An 18,269-nucleotide genomic window follows, 5' to 3' on the forward strand; every position below is an offset into this window, starting at 1 on the left:
GTCTGAAGTTGATGTTTTAGGGATAGTCTGCTGTTTTAGGACAGTCTGATGTTGATGTTTTAGGCCAGTCTTATGTTGATGTTTTAGGGATAGTCTGCTGTTTTAGGACAGTATGGTGTTGTTGTTTAGGACAGTCTGATGTTAATGTTTTAGGACAGTATGGGGTTGTTGTTTTTGGACAGTCTGGTGTTAATGTTTTAGGACAGTATGGGGTTGTTGTTTAAAGGACAGTATGGTGTTGATATTTTAGGACAGTCTGATGTTAATGTTTTAGGACAGTATGGTGTTGTTGTTTTTGGACAGTCTGGTGCTAATGTTTTAGGACAGTATGGGGTTGTTGTTTTTGGACAGTCTGGTGTTAATGTTTTAGGACAGTCTGATGTTTTGGGACAGTCTGATGTTGATGTTTTAGGACAGTCTGCTGTTGATGTTTTAGAACAGTCTGATGTTTTAGGACAGTCGATGTTAATGTGTTAGGACAGTATGGTGTTTGTTTTTTTAGGAAAGTCTGATATTGATGTTTTAGGACAGTCTGATGTCGATATTTTAGGACAGGCTGAAGTTTTAGAACAGTATGGTGTTGGTGTTTTAGGACAGTCTTATGTTGATGTTTTAGGACAGTCTGATGTTGATGTTTTAGGACAGTCTGAAGTTTTAGAACAGTATGGTGTTGATGTCTTAGGACAGTCTGATGTTGATGTTTTAGGACAGTCTGATGTCTTAGGACAGTCTGATGTTGATGTTTTAGAACAGTCTGATGTTGATGTTTTAGGACAGTCTAAAGTTGATGTCTTAGGACAGTCTGATGTTGATGTTTTAGGACAGTCTGAAGTTTTAGAACAGTATGGTGTTGATGTTTTAGGACATCTGATGTGGATGTTTTAGGACAGTCTGATGTTGATGTCTTAGGACAGTCTGATGTTGATGTTTTAGGACAGTCTGAAGTTTTAGAACAGTATGGTGTTGATGTTTTAGGACATCTGATGTGGATGTTTTAGGACAGTCTGATGTTGATGTCTTAGGACGGTCTGATGTTGATGTTTTAGAACAGTCTGATGTTGATGTTTTAGGACAGTCTGATGTTGATGTTTTAGGACAGTCTAAAGTTTTAGGACATCTGATGTTGATGTTTTAGGACAAAAAAAATGACATGAAACCAATATGTAAACACACTAATGCATACCACACACAGTTTATATGACGTTATCCATTAGCAAGAGAGAAGTTTTGGAACGATATTAAGCATTTCAGAACACATTTAGAATATACTTACGTATTTCTTCTGTATGATGTTCCTTTTGGGTCTGTCTTTACTCATCCTGCAAACCGGATTGGTTCGGTTAAACACCGAATAGCCACATGTATATCCTTTTTTAGAACATGCAATTATTTAAATCCCGTGGTGTGATCCAGCGAGGTGGCAGTGTCTTTATCCCCACTCTCTCCCTCTCTCTCTCTCTCTCTCTCGCGGTCTCTACTTCCCTTTTCGCTGAGTCGCCTGGGAGAGAAATTCCAATTTTGCAATCCACGGCAAGAAACACAAATTTAAACCCCCCCAAAATCACTGCGTTATAACATATGCATAACAACGAACCGGACCATCTCCCATTATGCGAATGAAAAGGGCATGTATCCTGGATATCCTCGAGGCACAAATCAAACACGCTTTGAGGGCCCAGCAGATTCCGTGTTGAAGAATATCACAGACGGGAGTTAAAAGGTACAAAAAAAATGCTTCTCCCCCGAATTTTTTTTTCTCCAAAATCCAGAAACACGTTTCAGCGGTGTCTGCCAGACGACGAGTTAACTCTCCCACACCGCTAGTAATGGTAACGGCATGGGGTTATCTGCAGCGTCTTCCTACCGCGACAGACCGGGGAATATGCCCCAGCGGTGAGTCTCGAGGAATACAGTACCACGTTAGGGACTGGGTGAAAATACAAACACAGTCATCTGGCGTGAGGAGCAATGTCGCGATACATCCCTCGAAGATCCATGGACCGGCCTCCTAAATGAGTTCCATATCAATAAATAACATTTACAATGCCATATACTATATTATTGTAATGTACCTTTATTCATAATTTAAAATGTATTAAAATAGGCCCATCAATAAAGACTACACACATAATAACCAAGTTAGAAATGCCAACGATGTAGCCGCTAACATTGTAATTACATGGTCACAATGTATTTACCATACGAACGACAATGTTTATTTTGTTGAGTTGCAGAACAAGGGCTACACAGTCTATATATGTATTGATGTGAGTGTGAGATAAGCTACACGGAGGGATGTTGAGTCTGCTGCATGGTGGCAAATAACAAACTGGAAAAAATGGGATGTCCAACACCTATTGAAATCACTCTGACCAACAGACAAGAACATGAGAGAGAGGGAGAGATTATTGTTTATTTCACTCTTGTTAATGATCTATTTCACTTGCTTTGGAAATGTAAACATACATTTCCCATGCCAAGAAAGCCCTTAAATTGAAATTGAATTGAATTGAGAGAGAGAGAGAGAGATCATTACAACACTGTACATACAACACTGTACATAGCCATAATATGACATTTGAAATGTCTCTATTCCTCTGAAACTTTGGTGATGTTTACTGTTAATTATGATTGTTTATTTCACTTTTGTTTATGAACTATTTCACCTGCTATGGCAATGTAAACATATATTTCCCATACCAATAAAGCCGTTAAATTGAATTGAATTGAGAGAGAGGGAGAGAGAGAGAGAGAGAGTGCAAAAGAGAGAGAAAGAGAGAAAGGGAGAGAGAGAGGGAGAGAGGGAGAGAGAGAAAGGGAGAGAGAGTGAGAGAGGAGAGAGAGAGCGAAAGAGACAAAGGGAGAGAGAGAGCGAGGGGGGGGGGAGAAAGAGAGAGAGACTAATGCAGGGGTGGAGTCATGTCTCTGCAGGAATAAACTGAGAAGGAAAGTACATGCAGCTGCATGAGGACAATGCTAAAGAAAGTTTGGCAGGTCCTCAAAGCCTGTCTAAATGAGGACCTTAGTTTACATTTCTAAATTAGAAACAGAGAGCCTACTGTTAGACTGCGAATGAGGAATGAAAGGGGGAGGTTGTAGACTATTAATGTCTATATTCACATTCTAATGATTTCACTGGTGCATTTAAAGTGTATGTGGTGTGTGTGTGGGGGGGGGGGGGGGTGACTGGACGGTTGGTGACGTTTGTTATGACGACTTGATTTCAGGTGTGTAAGCCAAGGTGGACCCCTCATTACAATCATGTGAACTGGCGTTTAGACTTGAGTTGACAAATGATCTGGTAGTCAGCCTCTAAAAGTCCACAGACTGGAGCTGATGCAGAATTCATTAGGCCCTGCAGTCAAGCACATCCTTCAACTCAACTGACCATTATCCCTCGCTATAAATGGGTAATATAAACTGTGTTCCACATGACACCCTATTCCCAAAATAGTGCACTACATTCGACCAGAGTCCTATTAGCCCTGGTCAAAAGTAATGCACTATAAAGGAAATGCTGTGCCATTTGGGACGGGCCCAAAGAAGCACTTTGATTTACAAGCATCTAGACTGATCACTGCAGGGGTCCATCCAGTTTGTTGTATTATATTTCAGAATCCCAATACATTCCTGTATGTTTTCTCAGGGGCTTTTGAGACAAGAATCTAGCCGTGGCCCAAGGCCATACACACATTACTAATATGTTACAGTCATCATTTATTTAGTTTGATGTTGAGCTTAGCCTTTTTATACAACACAAACCCCTCTTGTGATTCATAGACTGGTTTCAGCAGCATCATTAGAGGGACTGTTGTCCTTCAACGCTGATTTAAAGCATGTTGTTTTCCATTTGTAGAGATAAACTTTTAGTGTTGTAAAGCTGTGTTATTCTATAGTAGGCCTTTACAGGGCCTTTGCTGTCTGTCTACAGACACAGTCCTTCAGGGCTTACATCTGGGCCCTGACTATACTGACAGGGCCTTTACTGTCTGTCTACAGACACAGTCCTTCAGGGCTTACATCTGGGGCCTGACTATACTGACAGGGTCTTTACTGTCTGTCTACAGACACAGTCCTTCAGGGCTTACATCTGGGGCCTGACTATACTGACAGGGCCTTTACTGTCTGTCTACAGACACAGTCCTTCAGGGCTTACATCTGGGGCCTGACTATACTGACAGGGCCTTTACTGTCTGTCTACAGACACAGTCCTTCAGGGCTTACATCTGGGGCCTGACTATACTGACAGGGTCTTTACTGTCTGTCTACAGACACAGTCCTTCAGGGCTTACATCTGGGGCCTGACTATACTGACAGGGCCTTTACTGTCTGTCTACAGACACAGTCCTTCAGGGCTTACATCTGGGGCCTGACTATACTGACAGGGCCTTTACTGTCTGTCTACAGACACAGTCCTTCAGGGCTTACATCTGGGGCCTGACTATACTGACAGGGCCTTTACTGTCTGTCTACAGACACAGTCCTTCAGGGCTTACATCTGGGGCCTGACTATACTGACAGGGCCTTTACTGTCTGTCTACAGACACAGTCCTTCAGGGCTTACATCTGGGGCCTGGCTATACTGACAGGGTCTTTACTGTCTGTCTACAGACACAGTCCTTCAGGGCTTACATCTGGGGCCTGACTATACTGACAGGGCCTTTACTGTCTGTCTACAGACACAGTCCTTCAGGGCTTACATCTGGGGCCTGACTATACTGACAGGGTCTTTACTGTCTGTCTACAGACACAGTCCTTCAGGGCTTACATCTGGGGCCTGACTATACTGACAGGGTCTTTACTGTCTGTCTACAGACACAGTCCTTCAGGGCTTACATCTGGGGCCTGACTATACTGACAGGGCCTTTACTGTCTGTCTACAGACACAGTCCTTCAGGGCTTACATCTGGGGCCTGACTATACTGACAGGGCCTTTACTGTCTGTCTACAGACACAGTCCTTCAGGGCTTACATCTGGGGCCTGACTATACTGACAGGGTCTTTACTGTCTGTCTACAGACACAGTCCTTCAGGGCTTACATCTGGGGCCTGACTATACTGACAGGGTCTTTACTGTCTGTCTACAGACACAGTCCTTCAGGGCTTACATCTGGGGCCTGACTATACTGACAGGGCCTTTACTGTCTGTCTACAGACACAGTCCTTCAGGGCTTACATCTGGGGCCTGACTATACTGACAGGGCCTTTACTGTCTGTCTACAGACACAGTCCTTCAGGGCTTACATCTGGGGCCTGACTATACTGACAGGGCCTTTACTGTCTGTCTACAGACACAGTCCTTCAGGGCTTACATCTGGGGCCTGGCTATACTGACAGGGTCTTTACTGTCTGTCTACAGACACAGTCCTTCAGGGCTTACATCTGGGGCCTGACTATACTGACAGGGCCTTTACTGTCTGTCTACAGACACAGTCCTTCAGGGCTTACATCTGGGGCCTGACTATACTGACAGGGCCTTTACTGTCTGTCTACAGACACAGTCCTTCAGGGCTTACATCTGGGGCCTGACTATACTGACAGGGTCTTTACTGTCTGTCTACAGACACAGTCCTTCAGGGCTTACATCTGGGGCCTGACTATACTGACAGGGCCTTTACTGTCTGTCTACAGGACACAGTCCTTCAGGGCTTACATCTGGGGCCTGACTATACTGACAGGGCCTTTACTGTCTGTCTACAGACACAGTCCTTCAGGGCTTACATCTGGGGCCTGACTATACTGACAGGGCCTTTACTGTCTGTCTACAGACACAGTCCTTCAGGGCTTACATCTGGGGCCTGACTATACTGACAGGGCCTTTACTGTCTGTCTACAGACACAGTCCTTCAGGGACCAAGCCCAGAAGACCATAGGGGGCATTGGACACCAGCATTAATTATGGGGCTGACACAGGGGTGACTGACTGGGGTCAGGCTGTCACTGAACCACCCGGCAAAAGGAGGGGAGGAACCATGTAGAGAACTTGAGCTGCCTCTCTCACTTCTGAATGGTTGCGTCCCAAATTTTGCACTCTTTTCCAGGAGTGTGCACGTTCACATTCTTCACGTCGTCAGGGGTTTAAAGCATAGGATTGGGGCAAGCATTTGGGCTAGAGAAAGTTTCCATACACAAATCATATCCTTTAAAATCCATGAAGGGAAATAAACGAGTGATAGGAATAGCAGGTGTGTGAATTCAAAAGATTGTACATGGCATGTTAGGTATGCGGCACAAGGGCCCAAACAGCTTAACGGAAATGAGTTGCATCAGTTTGACCAAAAGAAGACAGTCATTCACTCAAATCCAATTTTATTTGTCACATGTGCCGAATACAACAGGTACCTTACCTTAAAATGCTTACTTACAAACCCTTAACCAACAATGCAGTTTTAAGAAAATAGAGTTAAGAAAATATTTATTTTAGTCAAGTATAATATTTACTCAGTCATTCATTGTCGTTTAGTCAGTCATTCATTCAGTCATTCACTCAGTAAATCACTCCCTCAGTCATTCATTCTTGTTAAAGTAAGGAAGGGCAGTATAACATGACCAGAGGAATACTACCTGACCTTTAGCTGATCATTAGAAATTAATGAGGACAATGCTAAAGAACGTTTGGCAGGTCCTCAAAGCCTGTCTAAATGAGGACCTTAGTTTACATTTCTAAATTAGAAACAGAGAGCCTACTGTTAGACTGTGAATGAGGACCTTAGTTTACATTTCTAAATTAGAAAGAGAGCCTACTGTTAGACTGTGAATGAGGACCTTAGTTTACATTTCTAAATTAAAAACAGAGAGCCTACTGTTAGACTGTGAATGAGGACCTTAGTTTACATTTCTAAATTAGAAACAGAGAGCCTACTGTTAGACTGTGAATGAGGAAAGGAAGGGGGAGGTTGTAGACTATTAATGTCTATATTCACATTCTAATGGTTTCACTGGTGTATTTAAAGTGTATGTGGTGTGTGTGTGGATGGTTGGTGACGTTTGTCATGACGACTTGATTTCAGGTGTATAGGCCAAGGTGGACCCCTCATTACAATCATGTGAACTGGCGTTTAGACTTGAGTTGACAAATGATCTGGTAGTCAACCACTAAAGGCTTCATTCATTCTTGGAAAAGTAAGGAAGGGCAGTATAACATGACCAGAGCAATACTAGCTGATCATTAGAAATGAATGAGGCAGATCTCGAGCTCTGTGGGACGTGTGTATTATTCCCCCTGCTGGACATGTGCTTCTCCACCTGCATTGCTTGCTGTTTGGGGTTTTAGGCTGGGTTTCTGTACAGCACTTTGAGATATCAGCTGATGTACGAAGGGCTATATAAATAAATTTGATTTGATTTGATTTGATTTGACATATGGACAGGCTTCCTGAAACTGGATTTACTTTTAGTCATCTTGGTCATTACAAGTAAACAAATAAATACAAATGCAAACTCTGATTCTCATGAAACTAACACACACACACACACACATATACACACAGACACACACAGACACAGTCTTTCACACACGCACACACACGCACACAGTCTTTCACACACACACACACACACACACACACACACACACACACACACACACACACACACACACACACACAGTCTGTGTTGATGTTTTAGGACAGTCTGATGATGATGTTTTAGGACAGTCTGATATTAACGTTTTAGGACAGTCTGCTGTTGTTTTAGGACAGTCCGATGCTAATGTTTTAGGACAGTTTGATGATGATGATGATGATGTTGTAGGACGGTCTGATGTAGATGTTTTAGACTTAAACATGACATGAAATCAACATGTAAACACACTAATGCATACCACACACAGTTTGAATGAGGTTATCCATTTGAGAGAGAGAAGTTTTAGAACTCGAGCTCTCTTGAGTTGATTATCTGTCGCTACATACTCTGTTATGTAGGACAGAGTGGGTTAGTGGATTAATGTTTGTCTTGTTCCCATTGGCATGTTGTACAGAGCCCTGTGAATATTTCACAGACTAAAGCCTCCTTTCATCGGTGAAACGGTAGTTGATTAATCGCGCCTGGCTGTCAAACAGACATGACATGTTCCATTTGATACACAGATTGAAGACTCCACTGCTGTCATTTGGAGGAACGCGCACAATATCCCAACGGGTAAGGAAGTGAAATATACTTTTATGATCATGTCTTGACGAAGAAAATGTTTCTTTAGACTATCTTGTTTACGTAGTGACGTCTGAGCTTTGATAGCGGACTGTTGCAGACGAATCTCGACATACATACATACATATGAAGAAGGTTTACTTAAACAGTGAATGATCTTTTGGAAAATTAGAATTGGTTAGAATGCATTTACAATCTGAAATGCCTACTCTATTGTATTGTTCTACATTTTGAAACAATTGTGAAAACAGTTGACGATTATAGTGATATCCAAAGCGATCTACTCCGTTTATTGTTCCATAAACGTTATGTTGAATGCCATTGAAATAGAATGATTAGAATATATATATATATATATATATATATATATATATATATAGAGAGAGAGAGAGAATATAATATATATATATATAGAGAGAGAGAATATAAACCCCCTGATTTATTCTCGTTCAGATCAACATGGAGAAGCCCTGCATACTGGCCACTACCTTCGGAGCACATGGAGGCATCTACAAATGCTTTGCACCTGTTGTCGAGAAACACTTCACCATTATCCCATACGAGACATTCCTGCTAGACCAGAAGAATCTGTCAGAACAGGTCAAAGCAGTGTTTGTATGGGGCGTTGCCCTGAAAGTTGACAGAGGTCTGATGCAGTCTCTGCCTAACCTCAAGGTGGTGGTTAACGGAGGGGTGGGAGTGAACCATCTGGACATACCCATGATCAACAGCTTTGGGGTGAAGGTGTGCAACACCCCTCATGTTGTTGACAACGCCACTGCCGACATCGGGATGGGTTTGATGCTGGCGTCTGCAAGGAAGATCGTTGAAGGTAGGTCTACTGTATGTCAGAAACTCAGAGTTAGTTGTTTCTCATTCAAACATATAGGGCCAGTTTCCCATACACAGATGAAGTCTAGTTCTGGATTAAGAAGAATGCTCAATGAAGAATCTCTATTGAAAGTGCTTTTTAATCCAGGACTAGTCTTAATCTGTTTCCGGGGGAACCCGCCCATAAAGTGACAGAATGAATCCCCTTCTATTCCTTATCATATTCCTACAGGTCACCATTACACCCTAACCCACAACAATGAGGACTTGCCAGAGAGCTCCATGGGTATGGACGTCAGCGGGGCCACCCTGGGCATCATCGGTATGGGGAGGATAGGATACAAGGTGGCCAGGAGGGCCCAGGCGTTTGATATGAAGATCCTCTATCATAACAGGAACCGCAGGTGGTCATAATACATTTGATTTGACATAGTTTCCAAACACACTCTAAGACACCTTACATCCAAAGTACATCAAATGCTGGTCAAATTAAATCAGCAGGACGTTACTCAATCTAGACAGTAGAATGGTTGTGGTTAAGGTTTAGACATTGGTCTGCTGTGTGATTCTGAAAGCTACACATTCACCCTGTTCATTAATTTACTACTCATTTACTGATTCAAACTAAATTAGGATTTTTAACTCTAAACTCACTGTAACACAGACTCAGTACCCAAACAGACTTCTTTCATCTTTAATTTATTCTAAAGACAATGTGATTGTGGTTTGTTTACTTGTATTTTCTTTCTTTCCAGGAAAGAGGAAGAGAGAGCAGTGGGAGCGATGTACTGTGCCAACATGGAGGATCTGCTCCAGCAGTCAGACTTTGTGATGGTGGTGGTGAACCTGTCACCTGCCACCCAGAAACTGATCGGTGCCAAGGAACTAGCCATGATGAAACCTACCAGCACTCTCATCAACATCAGTAGAGGTATGACCAGACCATAGAGTTAGAATAAGTAGAATGGCCCTCCCCATTCAGGTCATTATGAGTGTCCCCGTAGCAGTAAGTCAGTGATTCTATATCTATGGACCTGACACACATAAGACTAAATCCTGACCTGAGATCTATGGGCGGAAGAACTTACGACTTTCACATAAATCATGCATTGATGTAAATTAGAGTATTGTACAAAATGTGAGCCACACACAAGGACCTAAAGTTAGATTCACCCTAAAGTTATTGTGATCAGACTCTTGACTCGCCATAACAAATGTAATAAACATTGGAGCATTTGTTTTCACAGGCCTCGTTGTAGACCAAGATGCGTTGGTGGAAGCCCTCCTGAAGAAAGTGATCCGAGCCGCTGCACTGGATGTGACTTATCCTGAACCCCTACCAATGTTAGACTGATACCATGAACCCCTACCAATGTTAGACTGATACCATGAACCCCTACCAATGTTAGACTGATACCATGAACCCCTACCAATGTTAGACTGATACCCTGAACCCCTACCAATGTTAGACTGATACTCTGAACCCCTACCAATGTTAGACTGATACCATGAACCCCTACCAATGTTAGACTGATACCCTAAACCCCCTACCAATGTTAGACTGATACCCTGAACCCCTACCAATGTTAGACTGATACCCTGAACCCCTACCAATGTTAGACTGATACCCTGAACCCCTACCAATGTTAGACTGATACCATGAACCCCTACCAATGTTAGACTGATACCATGAACCCCTACCAATGTTAGACTGATACCATGAACCCCTACCAATGTTAGACTGATACCATGAACCCCTACCAATGTTAGACTGATACCCTGAACCCCTACCAATGTTAGACTGATACCCTAAACCCTTACCAATGCTAGACTGATACCCTAAACCCTTCCCAATGTTAGACTGATACCCTAAACCCCTACCTATGTTAGACTGATACCCTAAACCCCTACCAATGTTAGACTGATACCCTAAACCCCTACCAATGTTAGACTGATACCATGAACCCCTACCAATGTTAGACTGATACCCTAAATCCCTCCCAATGTTAGACTGATACCCTAAACCCCTACCAATGTTAGACTGATACCCTAAACCCCTACCAATGTTAGACTGATACCCTAAACCCTTACCAATGTTAGACTGATACCATGAACCCCTACCAATGTTAGACTGATACCATGAACCCCTACCAATGTTAGACTGATACCCTGAACCCTTACCAATGTTAGAATGATACCATGAACTCCTACCAATGTTAGACTGATACCCTGAACCCCTACCAATGTTAGACTGATACCCTGAACCCCTACCAATGTTAGACTGATACCCTAAACCCCTACCAATGTTAGACTGATACCCTAAACCCCTACCAATGTTAGACTGATACCCTAAACCCCTACCAATGTTAGACTGATACCCTAAATCCTTACCAATGTTAGACTGATACCCTAAATCCCTACCAATGTTAGACTGATACCCTAAATCCTTACCAATGTTAGACTGATACCCTAAACCCCTACCAATGTTAGACTGATACCCTAAACCCCTACCAATGTTAGACTGATACCCTAAACCCCTACCAATGTTAGACTGATACCCTAAACCCCTACCAATGTTAGACTGATACCCTAAACCCCTACCAATGTTAGACTGATACCCTGAACCCTTACCAATGTTAGAATGATACCATGAACTCCTACCAATGTTAGACTGATACCCTGAACCCCTACCAATGTTAGACTGATACCCTGAACCCCTACCAATGTTAGACTGATACCCTAAACCCCTACCAATGTTAGACTGATACCCTGAACCCCTACCAATGTTAGACTGATACCCTGAACCCCTACCAATGTTAGACTGATACCCTAAACCCCTACCAATGTTAGACTGACACCCTAAACCCCTACCAATGTTAGACTGATACCATGAACCCCTCAAGCGCTCCAGAGTACTCCGTAATGTCAAAGTGAAAATGTTACAAATTCATACAAATTACATAACTAAAATATAGAAATTCAATAAGTATTCACCCCCTTTGTTTGGGCAAGCCTAAATTAGTTCCCAAGTAAAATTTGGCTTAAGAAATCACTTAAGTTATATGGACTCACTCTGTGTGAGAGTGGGAGGTTGTAGATAGAGGTTGACATGATTTTTTAATGACTACCCCTTCCTCTGTCCCCCATACAGTACATACAGCATCTGTAAGGTCACTCAGTCAAGTATTTCAAGCACGGATTCAACTACAAATACCAGGGAGCTTTTCGAAAGCCTCATAATGAAGGGCAGTGATTGGTAGATGGGTAACAATAACAAATCGGACATTGAATATATCTTAGTCAAGTTAATAATTATGCTGTGGATGATGTATTAAATCACCCAAACACATCAAAGATGCAGTCGTCCTTCTGAACTGAGCTGCAGGACAGGAAGGAAACTGCTTAGGAATGTCACCATGAGGCCATTGGGAATTTGAAAACAGCTACAGAGCTTAGTGGCTGTCATGGGAGACAACGGAGGATGGATCAACAACATTGTAGTGACCCCACAATAACCTAAACGACAGAGTGAAAAGAGGAATACAAATATACAGAATACATTTTTCCCAAAAACATTCATATACAGTATATGTATGGTAAAAGGCACTAAAATAATACTGTAAAAAAATACATTTAAACGTGGCAAAGGAATGCACTTTTTTGGCCTAAAAGCAAAGCCTTATGTTTGGGGCAAATCCAACACATCACTGAGTAACTGCCTCTTTATTTTCAAGCTTGGTTGTGGGTATGTTTGACATTGGCAAAGACGGGGTGTTTTTCAGGATGAAAAAAAGCAGGATGGAGCTAAGCACAATCCTAGAGGAAAACCTGCTTCGGCAAAACAATAACCTACAACACAAAGCCAAATCTACCAAGGAGATAGTGAAGGTTCCTGAGTGGCCTAGTTACATTTTTGAAAATACTTTCTTTAGGCACTTGTATAACCCTCAAATAACACATTTCTGTTTATTTTTTCCTGGACAGAGGCCACCCCCTTGCTGCTCTTCCAAATGTCATCATCCTGCCCCACATAGGGACCCACTCCGTTGAGACGACGCAGCTAATGGTGGAGAAGATGGTGACCAACGCCCTGGCAGTACTAGGAGGGAACCATCCTCCTGATGAGGTCAAGGTGTAGGTCAGAGAAGTTTCCTCTAGGTACAGATCTAGGATCAGTTTCTATTCCCCCAATCCTAACCTGAACCATTAGTGGGCAAAATGCTAAATATAAAACCAAAATCGGCATCTTGGGGCAACTTCACCCTATTCCTCAGGAATCACCCTGGACCCTCCATGCCAGTTTTAACTAGCAGCCATGCCTTAGAGCAGGGGTGTCAAACATACGGCCCCGCACACCAGGGGGTCCAATCCGGCCCATGGGTGGTTTGAGTAGCCTCAAATATTTAGGAAACATTCATACAGTATCTTGACTGTGTCCAGCTCGCTAATAATCCCAGAAATTAGAGCTACACAGTCAGGGAGCAAATTTCTAAAATGATGGATAAAGGACAATTTTTTTTTCACATTTTGACGGCAAGGAAATACAACACTTTCAGTGCGGTCCTCGGGGTGCCCCCCTTCCAGCATTGGGGAACATCCCGCGCCATGTCTATTTCTATGGGCACAAGCAATGTTCATGACACAAACTGTTCACACCCCTCTTGTTGGTGGAGAGAATTTTGCAGGTTTAAAGCTTATTTCCTGCAATTCAACACATTTTGTCATGTGGTGCAAATAAAATGTTGCAGTTTTAAAGCAAAAATATTCTTGCAATTCCACACATTTTGCCATGTCTAATGTGTATACATGTGATATTTGTGGGACAAAAAAATGACCACAATATTTATGGGCAAATTTTTTAAAATTAAAATAAAACCGTTAGCTGACATGGGCTAGTTGATCTGGACATTTCAGACCAGTTATACATACATAGCTCTCTAAGGTCTGCAATCACACATGACAAGAGGAACTGATGATGCACCACTCAATTTCACAATTGCACCTTGTGCATTCTACTATTACAACTTTCAAAAGTAAGTTTAAAGCCAGACTGAATTCCTTAAAAAAAATATTTAAAAAATGGGGGGGGGGGGGGGACCCCTCCCTCCCTCCCCCTGCCGACCTCTCAGTTTGGGAACCATTGTTGTAGAAGACCTGCCTTAGAGGGTCCTAACTTCCACCATCACTGATCTAGCAGAATGTGGAAGGAAGGAGGACGATGGGGTAAATCTATCCAGTGGGGATGAAGGAAAGGAGAGGAGGAAAATTAGATATTTAGTATTGAGACTTAGCCACCACAATGCAGCAGTGTCACTAATCAGAGAAGTCTTCACCATCCACATTAATAAGCACCTAATCATAGCTCCGTCCTGGAAAATTCTATAGAAGTTATGACACTATAGATAATAGAATGTTGGATAGAAATGGAATATATTGCTTCTGAATGGTGAATATGCCTTCTCAGACAGTACATGGAAATGTACTGTAATTTATATCACTTCATATTGACTGTTGATTGAACTCATTATAACCACTGATTATAAAGGTTTAGAGCATTATGCATACTGTGTTTCTAACTGCAAAATAAACAACTTGACACACCAGGTTATTTTTGTGTATTAATGTGTCACAAATATATACATCAAATGTTATAAATATTTAGTAAATCTGAAGCAAAGTTATAAATATTTAGTAAATCTGAAGCAAAGTTATAAGATATTTAGTAGTCCAATGTAATCCATCCCTACAGCACTTAAGAGAAGAAACTGCGTCCTCCGGTGGAGAGGAGAGGGAAGCTATGGAAAGGATGAGGGCGGTGATGTCATGATGGTTAACTTTACCCAATCCGTCGGCCCCGGTCCCGCACCAGTCAGCCGGGAACAACACAGTTTTTTTTTATGTGACAGAAGAAAGCAGTAACTACTCCCGCAGAAGTACGGGAAAACGGCTTTGTTTGAAGAAGCGTAACTTTACGCACAGGCAGCAGACAGTGGATCAAACTGAACCCACAGACGTAGTAGTCTACAACCCACACAGAACCCAGTGGGGTTCTGAAGAATAAGAAAATGAATCGGAGTTTAAGTAAATCGCAGTCTTCTTTGCAGTATCGTGCGACAGTGGAAGTGAAAAGCAAAGTAAGTAGCCGCGCGGGAGTTGGGCATCCTGTTTTATGGGATGACTATTGTTCCATTTGGAGAGGATGCTGTCTAGCTGCGCATTGTGCTCCCGATAAATGGAAGAATAACGGTCCTTGACTAAAATTATATATAGTCCTACAACCAATATGTCACCCTAGTGTAGGCTACTGTCATTTAAAAAAAATGTGTTTATGTTTTTATGGTATGAAATCATCTGTTTACCACCAATTTGGTGGTCCATTCACCCATTCATTTCCATTTTTACCTGCCATAACATTATATTTTAGATTATAAGAAATGTGTTATTACCTGCATATGTAGTAGCCAATATTATGGCTATAAGCTAGATAGATTTTCTGCTCACAATTCATGGCTGATCTATAGGTACATGTATATTTTGCTCCATATCATCTTAGTTTAGTCCAGTAGCCTAATACATCGCTGACACTCAATATCAAAACCGCATTCGTCAATGAATTGCTTTGATTTGTCTAATAAGTATGGAAAGGACAACTTTTCTTTATCGTTCAAAGTTTCTCCGAAACATTCTGTCTTTAGTATGGAGCAGAGTTCAGAAGGTTTTCCCTTAACCGTTCCAACCCCGGGGAGTTCCAAGATTTCTACAAGCTCATCCTGCGCCTGCACCGTCTAACCAGCATTGATGTCATCATTGGCTATGCAGATATCCAGGGAGAGCTACTACCCATCAATAACGATGGCAACTTCTGCAAGGCCGTGTCCACTGCTCCTACCTTACTGCGGATCTTCATACAGAGACAAGGTATACACCCAGAACAGACCAGCCTGTTGTTTTACTCTGAAGCCCTAAACACAACTAGCTGTAATTATGCAAGACTAAGCCAGTTATTATGGTTATCTGTCATTAAAAAGGTAATAAAAACCAGGTAACATCGATAGGCTTCAATAACACTGAGATAACATATCATCCAAAGCTGAGACTGGAATTCATATATGCTTCTTGCAAGCCTTCGTCATACGGGATTTATCAGAGTTTGCATCAGGGAAGTTGTTTATGTGTGTCTCCACCAACAGCAGAAGGGGAAGTCATTTAGTTGTCCAGGGTTGATGTTTATTCTCATGTAATTGCTGTGTGCTGCTATTTTCGTATGTTTGTTTACATGGTGGACTATCTACATTTGTTTCCCTTGTTTATGTACCCTCAGGAACTCCTGTTTATATAGTTTGTAGAGAATCAGAACATATCCTGCATGTTGACAGTATGATTTATGCCCTGGTTGTTGTGCTAAGTCAGAAGTTGTTTCTTGCCCACATTGACCCACACAGTAAAACAAACAATGCATCAGTTGATTTGCATTGTAGCCCTTAGGGGAATTAAACTAGTTAGTACATTTGACAAGTTTTGCTTTTCAAGACGCGTACTAACAGATTTCCTTTTCACAGAGGAAGTAGACGACAATACCTTCTGCCCCAATGCCACTGTGACACGCCGGAGGAAGGTGCCAGCGATCCCCCTGCCACGCGGCGACGTGAACCGCAAAAGGCCCACGGTCCACATCAGCAGGCCGCAGGACTTCCGCCCCATCTCGTCCATTATTGACACAGATTTCCTGCCCGCATCTCAGCGCCGGGTGCGCCTTTACCGCCAGGGCTCAGAGAGGCCCCTGGGGTTCTATATCCGGGATGGGACCACTGTGAGGGTGACTCCCCACGGCCTGGAGAAGGTACCTGGGATCTTCATCTCACGGCTGGTCCCTGGAGGCCTGGCTGAGAGCACAGGGCTGCTGGCCATTAACGACCAGGTGCTTGAGGTGAATGGGATTGAGGTGATGGGCAAGGTGTTAGACCAGGTAACAGACATGATGATCGCAAACAGTCACAATCTTATCATCACAGTGAAGCCAGTGAACCAGCGTAATAACATAGTGCGTACCGGCAGCTGGATGTCGGGGATAAACTCAGGCAGTGTCAGCTCTTTAGACTACCAGAGTTACCACAGCATGCCCATCTGTGTGGGAGCCTACAGCTTCACTGATGACGAGCTGCAGAGCGACGAGGACTTGGACATTGTGATTGAGAGAAGACTCAGAAACTCATCCCGTCGCTCCTGTGCCTCCACCTCCACAGCCTCCCGTTCCCAGGCTTGGTCCCCAGCCCCAGCAGAGTCCTAGGCCTTCTCCTAGGCCATCCACCCGACGTCCTCCCCGTCGACCTTACTCTATCATCTCCTCAACCTCCTATCACTCACAGCCCAGCCTCACTAACCTGAACCTCAGACTGAACCGAGACCTGACCCTGCAGCAGCACTACAGTAGCAGCCCAGCCATCAGGGAGATGAATGGAGGTGTGTTTAACCACAGCAGCCTGCTCACCCTGAGGACAGAGCTACGACGCAGCCTGGTGCTACAGAGGGGAGGGGTGGAGGAGGACGGAATGGTCATCACCTTGTGATTCTACAGTCAGATTCTAGAACACTACAAACCACAGGGAGCTGCTGAGGGGAGGACGGAATGGTCATCACCCTGTGATTCTACAGACAGATTCTAGAACACTACAAACCACAGGGGGCTGCCGAGGGGAGGACGGAATGGTCATCACCTTGTGATTCTACAGTCAGATTCTAGAACACTACAAACCACAGGGGGCTGCCGAGGGGAGGACGGAATGGTCATCACCTTGTGATTCTACAGTCAGATTCTAGAACACTACAAACCACAGGGAGGGGAGGACGGAATGGTCATCACCTTGTGATTCTACAGTCAGATTCTAGAACACTACAAACCACAGGGAGGGGAGGACGGAATGGTCATCACCTTGTGATTCTACAGTCAGATTCTAGAACACTACAAACCACAGGGAGGGGAGGACGGAATGGTCATCACCTTGTGATTCTACAGTCAGATTCTAGAACACTACAAACCACAGGGAGGGGAGGACGGAATGGTCATCACCTTGTGATTCTACAGTCAGATTCTAGAACACTACAAACCACAGGGAGCTGCTGAGGGGAGGACGGAATGGTCATCACCCTGTGATTCTACAGTCAGATTCTAGACACTACAAACCACAGGGAGGGGAGGACGGCACATAAAAAATGGGCAGAATGAAGTGAATGGTATAAAACAGGTGTTTGATTAAACCACGTGTTTGATGTATTTGATACCATTCCACTCA

General features: G+C 43.2%; 3 protein-coding genes across 5 annotated transcripts in view; 2 read left to right on the forward strand and 1 right to left on the reverse strand.

Moving 5' to 3' along the window:
• LOC109876517 (protein Jumonji) overlaps window positions 1-2,715 on the reverse strand; it is a 108,288-nt gene extending 105,573 nt beyond the window's left edge. For both annotated transcript variants that reach the window (XM_031820865.1, XM_031820864.1), the window contains exon 1: window positions 1,274-2,715. In XM_031820865.1, coding sequence (XP_031676725.1) covers window positions 1,274-1,318 — 45 coding nt within the window. In that variant the 5' untranslated portion in view covers window positions 1,319-2,715. The remainder of the gene's footprint in view (window positions 1-1,273) is intronic.
• Window positions 2,716-7,839: 5,124 nt separating this feature from the next.
• On the forward strand, window positions 7,840-14,048 carry LOC116371815 (putative 2-hydroxyacid dehydrogenase SE_1879). Of its 2 annotated transcripts, none has more exons than XM_031820854.1 (6): window positions 7,840-8,139; window positions 8,602-8,980; window positions 9,212-9,383; window positions 9,735-9,910; window positions 10,227-10,323; window positions 12,964-14,048. In XM_031820854.1, exons 1-6 carry the CDS (start codon window positions 8,068-8,070, stop codon window positions 13,115-13,117), a joined length of 1,050 nt encoding a protein of 349 aa, XP_031676714.1. In that variant the 5' UTR covers window positions 7,840-8,067; the 3' UTR covers window positions 13,118-14,048. The 2 variants fall into 2 exon arrangements, with proteins under 2 accessions (XP_031676714.1, XP_031676715.1); XM_031820855.1 differs by having other exon boundaries at window positions 10,227-10,353; window positions 12,964-13,072.
• A 742-nt stretch (window positions 14,049-14,790) lies between these two features.
• LOC109876516 (partitioning defective 6 homolog gamma) lies at window positions 14,791-18,144 on the forward strand. Its single transcript, XM_020468925.2, is given in 4 exon segments — window positions 14,791-15,113; window positions 15,675-15,897; window positions 16,539-17,239; window positions 17,241-18,144. Coding segments are annotated over 4 exon segments (1,299 nt in total). The 5' UTR covers window positions 14,791-15,044; the 3' UTR covers window positions 17,547-18,144.
• Window positions 18,145-18,269: the final 125 nt, after the last annotated feature.

The sequence above is a fragment of the Oncorhynchus kisutch genome, unplaced genomic scaffold (assembly GCF_002021735.2).
Source record: "Oncorhynchus kisutch isolate 150728-3 unplaced genomic scaffold, Okis_V2 scaffold3711, whole genome shotgun sequence".
In the NCBI taxonomy this organism is placed as follows: domain Eukaryota; kingdom Metazoa; phylum Chordata; class Actinopteri; order Salmoniformes; family Salmonidae; genus Oncorhynchus; species Oncorhynchus kisutch.